A 12,587-nucleotide genomic window follows, 5' to 3' on the forward strand; every position below is an offset into this window, starting at 1 on the left:
TCAACTTTTCTACTTCAATCTAAATTTCTAACTTCTTCTCCAGTGTCGTATAGAAACATCGTAATTTCTTTGGCGACAATAGTCAGTAAATGCCTGAAGATGGACCCGTAAGCCGAGGACCAGTTAACGCAATAAAACTAATACTGTAGAACAAAAGCAAACTAGCGCTTTTCATTAATTAATTAATACACTCTTTGTTAAAGAAGACATTTTTATCAAGGCTTTGTGTTTTCTCTTACAGTGTGCCCTGCATATAATGCTGTCGAGTTCAGTTGACCCTTCCGAGTGCTTCTCAAAGGAGACCAGCAACTCAAGTGTACCAATGTAAGTACCTGCTAGCCGCTTCTGCCGTCATTTATCTGCAGCTGCATGTTTCCTCGGTGAATATCTCTGGTATACCATGCATTAAGGTATCAAATGAAACTATTGGTTCCAGAGACCTTTTCAAGTCTCAAACATCTATGATGTTTATATGCAGATTGAAGCTACGTATGAAAAACTGTACCGAGGCCAGGATTCGAACCTAGGGCTGCTGCTCATTAGGCGGATGTGTCAACCACGATACCACGCTGGCACAGTGGATTTGCGCAACTCCTTTCTCAATCCAGATTCCCATTTATGTCTCAGCTCACAAGAAGAGTCTCTCCATTTGTATTGGAGTAGCAGCTCAGCATCGAACGAAACAGGGGAATCTGCCGGAAACCCGGGCTCATGCGCTTCTAATCAAATGAAAGTATGGTTCCAGACAGTTTAGGGGGAATACCATCGGTTTAAGGCGAGAATGAGAATTTGGATTGACGAGGGAGGCGTGCTAGGGTAGACCAAGCGCTTGGGCGAAGCCACTGTGCCAGGGTGTCGTAATGGTTAACCCATTGCCTAGTGAGCAGGAGGACTGGGTTAGAGTCCCAGCCTTAGTACATATTTTCACTCGTCGCTTCAGTTTGCATATACAATTGTACATGCTTTAAGGGTTCTTCCAGTTGTACTAGCGAAAGGATTGCGAGAAGATAGCTTGTTTTCCCTGTGTTAGTTGTGATTAGATCACTCACACCTCAACGATTCCTGCCAGGGCGTTACGTGGACCGCGTAGTACATTCCGGATTACCCATTGTGGCGTTCGCTGTGTTATTCAGTGGTTTGGTATTTAACTACACTCCTGGAAATTGAAATAAGAACACCGTGAATTCATTGTCCCAGGAAGGGGAAACTTTATTGACACATTCCTGGGGTCAGATACATCACATGATCACACTGACAGAACCACAGGCACATAGACACAGGCAACAGAGCATGCACAATGTCGGCACTAGTACAGTGTATATCCACCTTTCGCAGCAATGCAGGCTGCTATTCTCCCATGGAGACGATCGTAGAGATGCTGGATGTAGTCCTGTGGAACGGCTTGCCATGCCATTTCCACCTGGCGCCTCAGTTGGACCAGCGTTCGTGCTGGACGTGCAGACCGCGTGAGACGACGCTTCATCCAGTCCCAAACATGCTCAATGGGGGACAGATCCGGAGGTCTTGCTGGCCAGGGTCGTTGACTTACACCCTCTAGAGCACGTTGGGTGGCACGGGATACATGCGGACGTGCATTGTCCTGTTGGAACAGCAAGTTCCCTTGCCGGTCTAGGAATGGTAGAACGATGGGTTCGATGACGGTTTGGATGTACCGTGCACTATTCAGTGTCCCCTCGACGATCACCAGTGGTGTACGGCCAGTGTAGGAGATCGCTCCCCACACCACGATGCCGGGTGTTGGCCCTGTGTGCCTCGGTCGTATGCAGTCCTGATTGTGGCGCTCACCTGTACGGCGCCAAACACGCATACGACCATCATTGGCACCAAGGCAGAAGCGACTCTCATCGCTGAAGACGACACGTCTCCATTCGTCCCTCCATTCACGCCTGTCGCGACACCACAGGAGGCGGGCTGCACGATGTTGGGGCGTGAGCGGAAGACGGCCTAACGGTGTGCGGGACCGTAACCCAGCTTCATGGAGACGGTTGCGAATGGTCCTCGCCGATACCCCAGGAGCAACAGTCTCCCTAATTTGCTGGGAAGTGGCGGTGCGATCCCCTACGGCACTGCGTAGGATCCTACGGTCTTGGCGTGCATCCGTGCGTCGCTGCGGTCCGGTCCCAGGTCGACGGGCACGTGCACCTTCCGCCGACCACTGGCGACAACATCGATGTACTGTGGAGACCTCACGCCCCACGTGTTGAGCAATTCGGCGGTACGTCCACCCGGCCTCCTGCATGCCCACTATACGCCCTCGCTCAAAGTCCGTCAACTGCACATACGGTTCACGTCCACGCTGTCGCGGCATGCTACCAGTGTTAAAGACTGCGATGGAGCTCCGTATGCCACGGCAAACTGGCTGACAGTGACGGTGGCGGTGCACAAATGCAGCGCAGCTAGCGCCATTCGACGGCCAACACCGCGGTTCCTGGTGTGTCCGCTGTGCCGTGCGTGTGATCATTGCTTGTACAGCCCTCTCGCAGTGTCCGGAGCAAGTATGGTGGGTCTGACACACCGGTGCCAATGTGTTCTTCTTTCCATTTCCAGGAGTGTTATTTGAAAATGAAAATGATAATCTTATTTCATTACATTGAGTAATTACTAAATAATTTTTTTCTTCCGGCGAAAGATTTGGTCAAGCTGCTAAAGAACTCCAAGTTAGCGTTGTGTTAAAGTGTTGTCTGTAAGTTGTGTAAGTGTTACTAAATCTATACAACTATTGATTATGATGGAAACAGTTATCTTCAGCAAAATGATCATTAAAACCACCGAATATCAGCCGCGCACAACACTGACGTATGTTAGCTGAAACAATATTCTTCGCAACTCGTGCGTAATTAATTTCGGCTCCATACATCAGCAAGAAAAAGTTTGTTATATGGATTGTGCTATGAGCACTGTTTTTAAAGAACCAATCTTATTCGAACTATTTTTATCAAAATGAGTTCAGGACCACCGATGCACATTTATTTTTACACGATTTTATTACCTTCGGCATTTATGTCTGCAGAGTTGCGTAATTTGAATTTGCCGCTGAGATAATTGTTAAGATGGCGGCAGACAATTGATAGAGACTTTCTATTGTTAGATCAACTTTCCTTTTAACAGGATAAGTATCTGAAACGCTTATTAAACTTTACTTTCATATTGTGCACTATTTAGACTAGTTTTCATCAAGCAAACCTTTGATTTTTTCCTAAGAAACACAGATGAAAACGCGATACAAATCCCTATCATCAATGGCTGCGCTGCTTGCAGTGGAAAGAAATAATTAAGACAGATAATTCTTATTGAGAGAGTAATTAAAGTTACAAATAATTATTCACTCATATTTATAATAATAATGAACTCTATTCTCAAGTAATAATTAACAAATACACTCCTGGAAATGGAAAAAAGAACACATTGACACCGGTGTGTCAGACCCACCATACTTGCTCCGGACACTGCGAGAGGGGTGTACAAGCAATGATCACACGCACGGCACAACGGACACACCAGGAACCGCGGTGTTGGCCGTCGAATGGCGCTAGCTGCGCAGCATTTGTGCACCGCCGCCGTCAGTGTCAGCCAATTTGCCGTGGCATACGGAGCTTCATCGCAGTCTTTAACACTGGTAGCATGCCGCGACAGCGTGGACGTGAATCGTATGTGCAGTTGACGGACTTTGAGCGAGAGCGTATAGTGGGCATGCAGGAGGCCGGGTGGACGTACCGCCGAATTGCTCAACACGTGGGGCGTGAGGTCTCCACAGTACATCGATGTTGTCGCCAGTGGTCGGCGGAAGGTGCACGTGCCCGTCGACCTGGGACCGGACCGCAGCGACGCACGGATGCACGCCAAGACCGTAGGATCCTACGCAGTGCCGTAGGGGACCGCACCGCCACTTCCCAGCAAATTAGGGACACTGTTGCTCCTGGGGTATCGGCGAGGACCATTCGCAACCGTCTCCATGAAGCTGGGTTACGGTCCCGCACACCGTTAGGCCGTCTTCCGCTCACGCCCCAACATCGTGCAGCCCGCCTCCTGTGGTGTCGCGACAGGCGTGAATGGAGGGGCGAATGGAGACGTGTCGTCTTCAGCGATGAGAGTCGCTTCTGCCTTGGTGCCAATGATGGTCGTATGCGTGTTTGGCGCCGTGCAGGTGAGCGCCACAATCAGGACTGCATACGACCGAGGCACACAGGGCCAACACCCGGCATCATGGTGTGGGGAGCGATCTCCTACACTGGCCGTACACCACTGGTGATCGTCGAGGGGACACTGAATAGTGCACGGTACATCCAAACCGTCATCGAACCCATCGTTCTACCATTCCTAGACCGGCAAGGGAACTTGCTGTTCCAACAGGACAATGCACGTCCGCATGTATCCCGTGCCACCCAACGTGCTCTAGAAGGTGTAAGTCAACTACCCTGACCAGCAAGATCTCCGGATCTGTCCCCCATTGAGCATGTTTGGGACTGGATGAAGCGTCGTCTCACGCGGTCTGCACGTCCAGCACGAACGCTGGTCCAACTGAGGCGCCAGGTGGAAATGGCATGGCAAGCCGTTCCACAGGACTACATCCAGCATCTCTACGATCGTCTCCATGGGAGAATAGCAGCCTGCATTGCTGTGAAAGGTGGATATACACTGTACTAGTGCCGACATTGTGCATGCTCTGTTGCCTGTGTCTATGTGCCTGTGGTTCTGTCAGTGTGATCATGTGATGTATCTGACCCGAGGAATGTGTCAATAAAGTTTCCCCTTCCTGGGACAATGAATTCACGGTGTTCTTATTTCAATTTCCAGGAGTGTAATTACAATTTCTTAACAGACTTCAGTCTGATATGCGTATTGCGTCCGCAACTTACAAAAGCTAACCAACAAAAGGTAAAAACAAAGGAAGACAAACGCCGATCATTAAAGGAATTTACAATTATCATTGTCTTTGTATGATACACATCGATATGTCCAATTACATCATAACATATTATATAAATAATTAATATTTATCATCGTTTTCACTGTTTTTTCATATGTCGGATAGATAATGTTTATAACTGTTAGAGGAATAATTTCCTCTCGTCGCACTGTAGCTAAAATTTATCCTGTGGATGTTACACCATTCAAAAACGTTTCTTGGACTATGTGAAGTAGTTTTTTCTGAGGTATTTGGTATCACTATTCGATCGTCCACTGGATCGAATTTTCAAGCTTTTCATTGACATTCCTGTAAGAGAGATGAGCCCGTGACAATATATTTTGCCTTTTTTGTGAACACATTTGACAACACTTGTTAGTTCCACTTGAATTCCATTACAGATCACACAAGCGTTTTATAAGTTCAGCCTTTCACAGTCGTACTATAGTTTCCCATAAGCCCAAGTCCTTCACCTATTTTACAATGTGAGCCAATGTACTCGGTCCATATCGTATCGCTAAGCATTTTCATATCGTTGTAAAGTAAATTATCGCACAGTCAGCATAACAGCTCTTACATCCAAGTTGCTGACAGTAATAATGTACAGAAGAATAGAAACGAAAATTGAGGATCTGTTCGATAATGATCAGTTTGCTGTTAGGAAAGATAAATGCACGAGTGTGCAGTTCTAATGCAGCGGCCGGTAATGGAAACTAGACTGAAGAAAAAACGAGATAGGTTCATAGGGTTTGTTGACCTAGCCAAAGCGTTTGAAACTGCAAGATAGCCGGACGTTGTGGCCGAGTGGCTCTAGGCGCTTGCGTCCGAAACCGCGCTGCTGCTACGGTCACAGGTTCGAATCCTACCTCGGGCATGGATGTGTGTGATGTCCTTAGGTTAGTTAGGTTTAAGTTGTTCTAAGTCTAGGGGATTGATGACCTCAGATGTTAAGTCACGTAGTGCTTGGAGCCATTAATGCAAGATATTTGTTTACGAGAAAAACAGGGGTAAGCTGTAGAGAAAGAGGGGTGACAGACAGTACGTAAAAGGACCAACAGGGAACAATAGGAGTGAAAGACCAAGAACGAAGTGCTCCGATTAAAAAGGATGTAAGACACGGATGTAGGCTTTCGCCCTTACTGATCAGTCTATACATCGAAGAAGCGATAACAGAAATGAAAGGTTCAAGAGTGGGTTTAAAATTCAAGGTGAAAGGATATCAATGAAGAGATTCGGTAGTGACATTGCTATCCTCAGTGGATATGAAGAAGAATTACGGGATCAACTGACGGGTGTGGATAGTCTAATGAGTACAGAATATGGGCTGAGAGTAAATCGAAGAAAGATGAAAGTAATGAGAAGTAGCAGAAATGAGAACAGCGAGAAACAACATCAAATTTGATGATCACGAAGTAGATGAAGTTAAGGAATTCTGCTACCTAGGCAGCAAAATAAACCACGTCGGACGAATCAAGGAGGATATAGAAAGCAGACCAGCACAGGCAAAAAGAGCATTCCTGGCCAACAGAAGTCTACTAGTATCGAACATAGGCCTTCATTTGAGGAAGAAATTTCTGAGAATGTGCTTTTGGAGCACAGTGACTTTGTGAAAACCAGAACAGAAGAAAATCTAAGCATTTGAGATGTGATGCTACAGAACAGTGATGAAAATTAGGCGGACTGATGAGGTAAGGAAAGGAGAGATTCTTTGCAGAATCGGCGAGTAAAGGAATACGTGGAACACACAGAGAAGAAGAAGGGACACGATGATAGGACGCCTGTTAAGACATCAGGGAATACCTTCCATGGCCATAAAGGGAACTATAGACGGTAAAAACTGCAGAGGAAGATACAGAGTGGAATACTTCCGGGCAATAATTGAGGACGTAGGTTGTAAGTGGTACTCTGAGATGGAAAGGTTGACCCGGGAGAGGAATTCGTGGCGGGCTGCATCAAATCAGTCAGAAATCCAAGAACCCCCCCCCCCCCCCCCAAAAACGAAAAAAACACAAAAAGATAACACTAACTCCGCGATCTGGCTCAGAGGGGCGCGCTACCGACCGACCGCCGTGTCATCCTCTGTCATATGGCGTCATTTGGATGGGCAGAGGAGGATCAGAGAGCTCACTAGGATGTTGTCGACATTACTGACCTTTGAAGCCGTTACTTCTCATTCTAGTGGCTCCTCATTTGGTTCCGCGAGGCTGACTGAACCCAGTTCCAATCTTCCCAACAATGAAATATCCCTGGCGGTACCGGTAATTGATCCCGGGACTTGCGCATGACAGTCAGACGCGCTAGCTACTCAGCTAGGAAGGCGTACATTATATCGATGTATTTGTATTAAATGACTAACTCCATTTATTAACCCTGAAGTTTATCAAACAATTATTGCAGTAAAAAGCAGTCCAGATTGCAACAAATCTTTTTAACTTTTCGTTTTGGTTAATCAGTTTTTGGTCTATTATATCGAGGTACATGCTGACGTCATCTGGAGCCCTGGCCTATGAGAATGGTCTTACAGACGGACAACGGTAATCAGAATTAAAAATAAAAAAAAATTATTGCGATCTGGGTTGCTTTTTATTAAAATTTCAAGCACGATCACTGTGTTCAGTAATGATGTCAAAAATTATTATAAAAAAATGTTACAATCTCGCAAATTCTTGTCGTCCTGCCATTAGCGGCATAGTTTCTTCGTTAGGTAAAAGATAAGGTGCGCGTTTTCACAAAGTGCTATACGATGACTCCACAGACATCGTGCCATTATTTTTATACTGTGTTACAGAACGACGTATGACGCTATACATCTCTTCGTTCGAATTGCTTATCTTCTCCTCTGAGAGTAAGCCGAAATCAGGTTTTTATAGTATTTATTAGGTTCTCTTCCTCTCTAATCTAGGATACGATTTCTCGTTGTAAGCTAAATAAATGACGAGAACAGACGTCAGTTTCAAATAGTCCAATAAATCTTTGAGTTTATTATGCGGTTAAGGCACCATTTCATTTTTTTTCTGTTTAATGCATTTTGCTAATTTCTTCTTAGATTTTATGTTTGTTACAGTCACTTGGTTTGAAAGAAGTGGGGTCCACATCTCCGTCCACCCTTCCACATTTAGTTTTATTTTTTACCTGAACGACTTCAGAGCCATGTCTGGTTAATTCCTTTGACAAGACCACGACGTATTTCCATCACCATCTTTGTCGATAACTGATTGTGCTACATCGGACTCGCCGTCTTACAATGTGTTTGTTGACTCGTCAACAGCTCAGAAAGTTAACAAACATTACGTTGTATAAAATTTGGCCAAAACTTGGCCACTTCTAGTGCATTCTTACGGTAATACTGATAAGTAAAGTATTTGATATTTTTCTGTCCGCTAATCCCATCTATGAAGAGGCAAAGATTGTTTCCAGGCGTCTACAACACTATTTAAACGTAAAAAGTTACGTGGATTAGTTCGTATATGTAAGAGATAACGCCTCTGTTCAATAGTGTGGCAATGGGTAACAGTTGAAGACATTTAGTAAATGCGTCACATTCCCCTCAGCAACAGATAATCGATTCGGCGCTGGCTGCGTTCTCGTAATGTCGGATGCTGTAAGTTCAAGCTAAGCATTTTTGTTACTGTTTTCGTGGAATGAAAAAAAGTGGTTAAAAAAAGGCTGTTACGTCATAGTACATTATCAGCTGACTGAGAGACCGGTTATGTCCTGTTTGCAAGTGGTTAAAAAAAGGCTGTTACGTCATAGTACATTATCAGCTGACTGAGAGACCGGTTATGTCCTGTTTGCAAGTGGTTAAAAAAAGGCTGTTACGTCATAGTACATTATCAGCTGACTGAGAGACCGGTTATGTACTGTTTGCAAGTGGTTAAAAAAAGGCTGTTACGTCATAGTACATTATCAGCTGACTGAGAGACCGGTTATGTACTGTTTGCAACACATACACCTTCCTCATTCAGCAAAATAAAGAAACATTAATTAGAAAAAAAAATGTGGATTTGCCTGTAAGAAAATTTTCATCACTTTCTACTTGATGAAAGCAAATTATGCTTGTAGCCAGCACTCACTAAATACAACAAACCATATATTGTTTGTTATCTTGGTAATTTTTAGGTTAGTGGTAAGACAACAGTTTTTCTACGGAATGTCATCCGATGGCAGTTACGTAAGACACAATGCCATATAATTCAACAACTTTCCTGGTTTTTTAGTGTTATCTGAAGATAAGAGGACCCTAATTGCCGTTATTCAGTTTCCTGCGTATTTTACGGAACCTTTGCGAGTGGGGAGAGTGGTGAATGCGCTACATAATGATTTCCTTGCATGTGTATCTTGAGAGAATTTATCGCATGCCGATCTGTCTGGTTTGCGATAAGCGTCACAGTAGGTATCTGACAAAACGATTAAGCTTTCAGCTGTGGAAAGTATTCACTGCATAAAGAAGTAACAAACTCTTCACACTACACAATTTCTCTTCTCGCGTCTCTCTGTTTACTACTCCGTTTGCCGGCCGGAGCGGCCGTGCGGTTCTAGGCACTACAGTCTGGAACCGAGCGACCGCTACGGTCGCAGGTTCGAATCCTGCCTCCGGCATGGATGTGTGTGATGTCCTTTGGTTAGTTAGGTTTAATTAGTTCTAAGTTCTAGGCGACTGATGACCTCAGAAGTTAAGTCGCATAGTGCTCAGAGCCATTTGAACTACTCCGTTTGAGAGAGTCGTGACATTATGGATCAATGAAAGTAATCTGACTAAGGACCGATCTAAGGCCCAGTCGATGAGGTGTTAAAAGTGTATGTTTTGTATACAAGATCGATCACAATTTATAGTGAAAGCTGACACAGGTAGAAGTATATGATAACATAAGCAAAACTGTTACAGCAAACATGGATCCTCGAGTGAGAAAATTTCGGATGCGTGATTACGAGCTGCCTCTGGCTTCAGTACAAAAATTGTCCTAGTTGGCATAACTGTATCTGCGATTAAGTCTCCACTTAACTGCGCTCAGTTTTCAGCACACGATGAATTGTTGATCTTAAGGCGCGTTCTTTTTGCTGGAAATTCTTGACAAAGTTTATTTTCTTGTATTTCAAAAGCAAGTTTACTAACATATGAGGGTAGTTTTTAAAAGTTCCAGGAACGGAATAGAAGTACGTACATCTCTGAAACTATTTTATTTTTCAATGTAGTCTCCTTGTAGATTAATGCACTTGGTCCAACGACGTTCCAGTGCCTTGACCCCATCTCGAAAATGAGTTTCCTCCAGGCCTCCAAAACAGTTGTCAACTCCGGCTATTAATTCTTCGTTTGAAGTGAATCTTCGTCCACCAAGAAAAATTTTCAGTTTGGGAAGAGATGGAAGTCTGACGGAGACATAACAGGTGAATAAGGCGGGTGAGGCAAGAGTTCATATCTTAGTTCATATAATTTTGCCATGGCAAAGGCACATGTTTTTGATCCAGCGTCAAGAGTCGCGACACCCATCTTGCACATAATTTTTTCATTTCTAATTCTTCAGTTAAAATGTGATATACCTTTTCAGTATCGTACCCGTGGTCTAGGGGTAGCGTCTTTGATTCATAATCAAAACGTCTTCGGTCCCGGGTTCGATACCCACCACTGCCTAAATTTTGATAAATAATCAGCATTGGCGGCCGAAGACTTCCGGCATAAGAAGTCAGCCTCATTCTGCCAACGGCCTTGCCAAAGAGGACGGAGGAGCGGATAGAGGTTCAGGGCACTCTCTTGTCCTAGGGGTGGGGTGGGAAATTGCCCCTAAAGGCAGAAGAATCAACAATGATCAACGACATGAGGATGCTGAAGGCAATGGAAACCACTGCATTAAAGACACGTAACTTGTATCCACAGGACATGTGGCCTGTAATTGAAGAAGTGTCATGATGATCTCTCAATTGGCAAAAGATTCCGGAATAGTTCCCCATTCGAATTTCCGGGAGGGGGCTGCCAAGGGGGAGGTTACCATGAGAAAAAGATTGAATAATCAACGAAAGGATAACGTTCTACGAGTCGGAGCGTGGAATGTCAGAAGCTTGAACGTGGTAGGGAAACTAGAAAAATCTGAAAAGGGAAATGCAAAGGCTCAATCTAGATATAGTAGGGGTCAGTGAAGTGAAGTGGAAGGAAGACAAGGATTTCTGGTCAGATGAGTATCGGGTAATATCAACAGCAGCAGAAAATTGTAAAACAGGTGTAGGATTCGTTATGAATAAGAAGGTAGGGCAGAGGGTGTGTTACTGTGAACAGTTCAGTGACCGGGTGGTTCTAATCAGAATCGACAGCAGACCAACACCGACAACGATAGTTCAGGTATACATGCCGACGTCGCAAGCTGAAGATGAATAGATAGAGAAAGTGTATGAGGATATTGAAAGGGTAATGCAGTATGTAAAGGCGGACGAAAATCTAATAGTCATGGGCGACTGGAATGCAGTTGTAGGGGAAGGAGTAGAAGAAAAGGTTACAGGAGAATATGGACTTGGGACAAGGAATGAAAGAGGAGAAAGACTAATTGAGTTCTGTAACAAGTTTCAGCTAGTAATAGCGAATACCCTGTTCAAGAATCACAAGAGGAGGAGGTATACTTGGAAAAGGCCGGGAGATACGGGAAGATTTCAATTAGATTACATCATGGTCAGACAGAGATTCCAAAATCAGATACTGGATTGTAAGGCGTACCCAGGAGCAGATATAGACTCAGATCACAATATAGTAGTGATGAGTAGGCTGAAGTTCAAGACATTAGTCAGGAAGAATCAATACGCAAAGAAGTGGGATACGGAAGTACTAAGGAATGACGAGATACGTTTGAAGTTCTCTAACGCTATAGATACAGCAATAAGGAATAGCGCAGTAGGCAGTACAGTTGAAGAGGAATGGACATCTCTAAAAAGGGCCATCACAGAAGTTGGGAGGGAAAACATAGGTACAAAGAAGGTAGCTGCGAAGAAACCATGGATAACAGAAGAAATACTTCAGTTGATTGATGAAAGGAGGAAGTACAAACATGTTCCGGGAAAATCAGGAATACAGAAATACAAGTCGCTGAGGAATGAAATAAATAGGAAGTGCAGGGAAGCTAAGACGAAATGGCTGCAGGAAAAATGTGAAGACATCGAAAAAGATATGATTGTCGGAAGGACAGACTCAGCATACAGGAAAGTCAAAACAACCTTTAGTGACATTAAAAGCAACGGTGGTAACATTAAGAGTGCAACGGGAATTCCACTGTTAAATGCAGAGGAGAGAGCAGATAGGTGGAAAGAATACATTGAAAGTCTCTATGAGGGTGAAGATTTGTCTGATGTGATAGAAGAAGAAACAGGAGTCGATTTAGAAGAGATAGGGGATCCAGTATTAGAATCGGAATTTAAAAGACCTTTGGAGGACTTACGGTCAAATAAGGCAGAAGGGATAGATAACATTCCATCAGAATTTCTAAAATCATTGAGGGAAGTGGCAACAAAACGACTATTCACGTTGGTGTGTAGAATATTTGAGTCTGGCGATATACCATCTGACTTTCGGAAAAGCATCATCCACACAATTCCGAAGACGGCAAGAGCTGACAAGTGCGAGAATTATCGCACAATCAGCTTAACAGCTCATGCATCGAAGCTGCTTACAAGAATAATATAC

General features: G+C 44.3%; 1 protein-coding gene across 1 annotated transcript in view; it reads left to right on the forward strand.

Annotated features, from left to right (window-relative positions):
* LOC126455764 (uncharacterized) overlaps window positions 1–12,587 on the forward strand; it is a 204,200-nt gene that overhangs the window by 106,889 nt on the left and 84,724 nt on the right. Inside the window, exon 4 of the mRNA XM_050091528.1 lies at window positions 242–324. Coding sequence (XP_049947485.1) covers window positions 242–324 — 83 coding nt within the window. The remainder of the gene's footprint in view (window positions 1–241; window positions 325–12,587) is intronic.

Source organism: Schistocerca serialis, chromosome 2 (genome assembly GCF_023864345.2).
Source record: "Schistocerca serialis cubense isolate TAMUIC-IGC-003099 chromosome 2, iqSchSeri2.2, whole genome shotgun sequence".
NCBI classification, from domain to species: Eukaryota; Metazoa; Arthropoda; class Insecta; order Orthoptera; family Acrididae; genus Schistocerca; species Schistocerca serialis.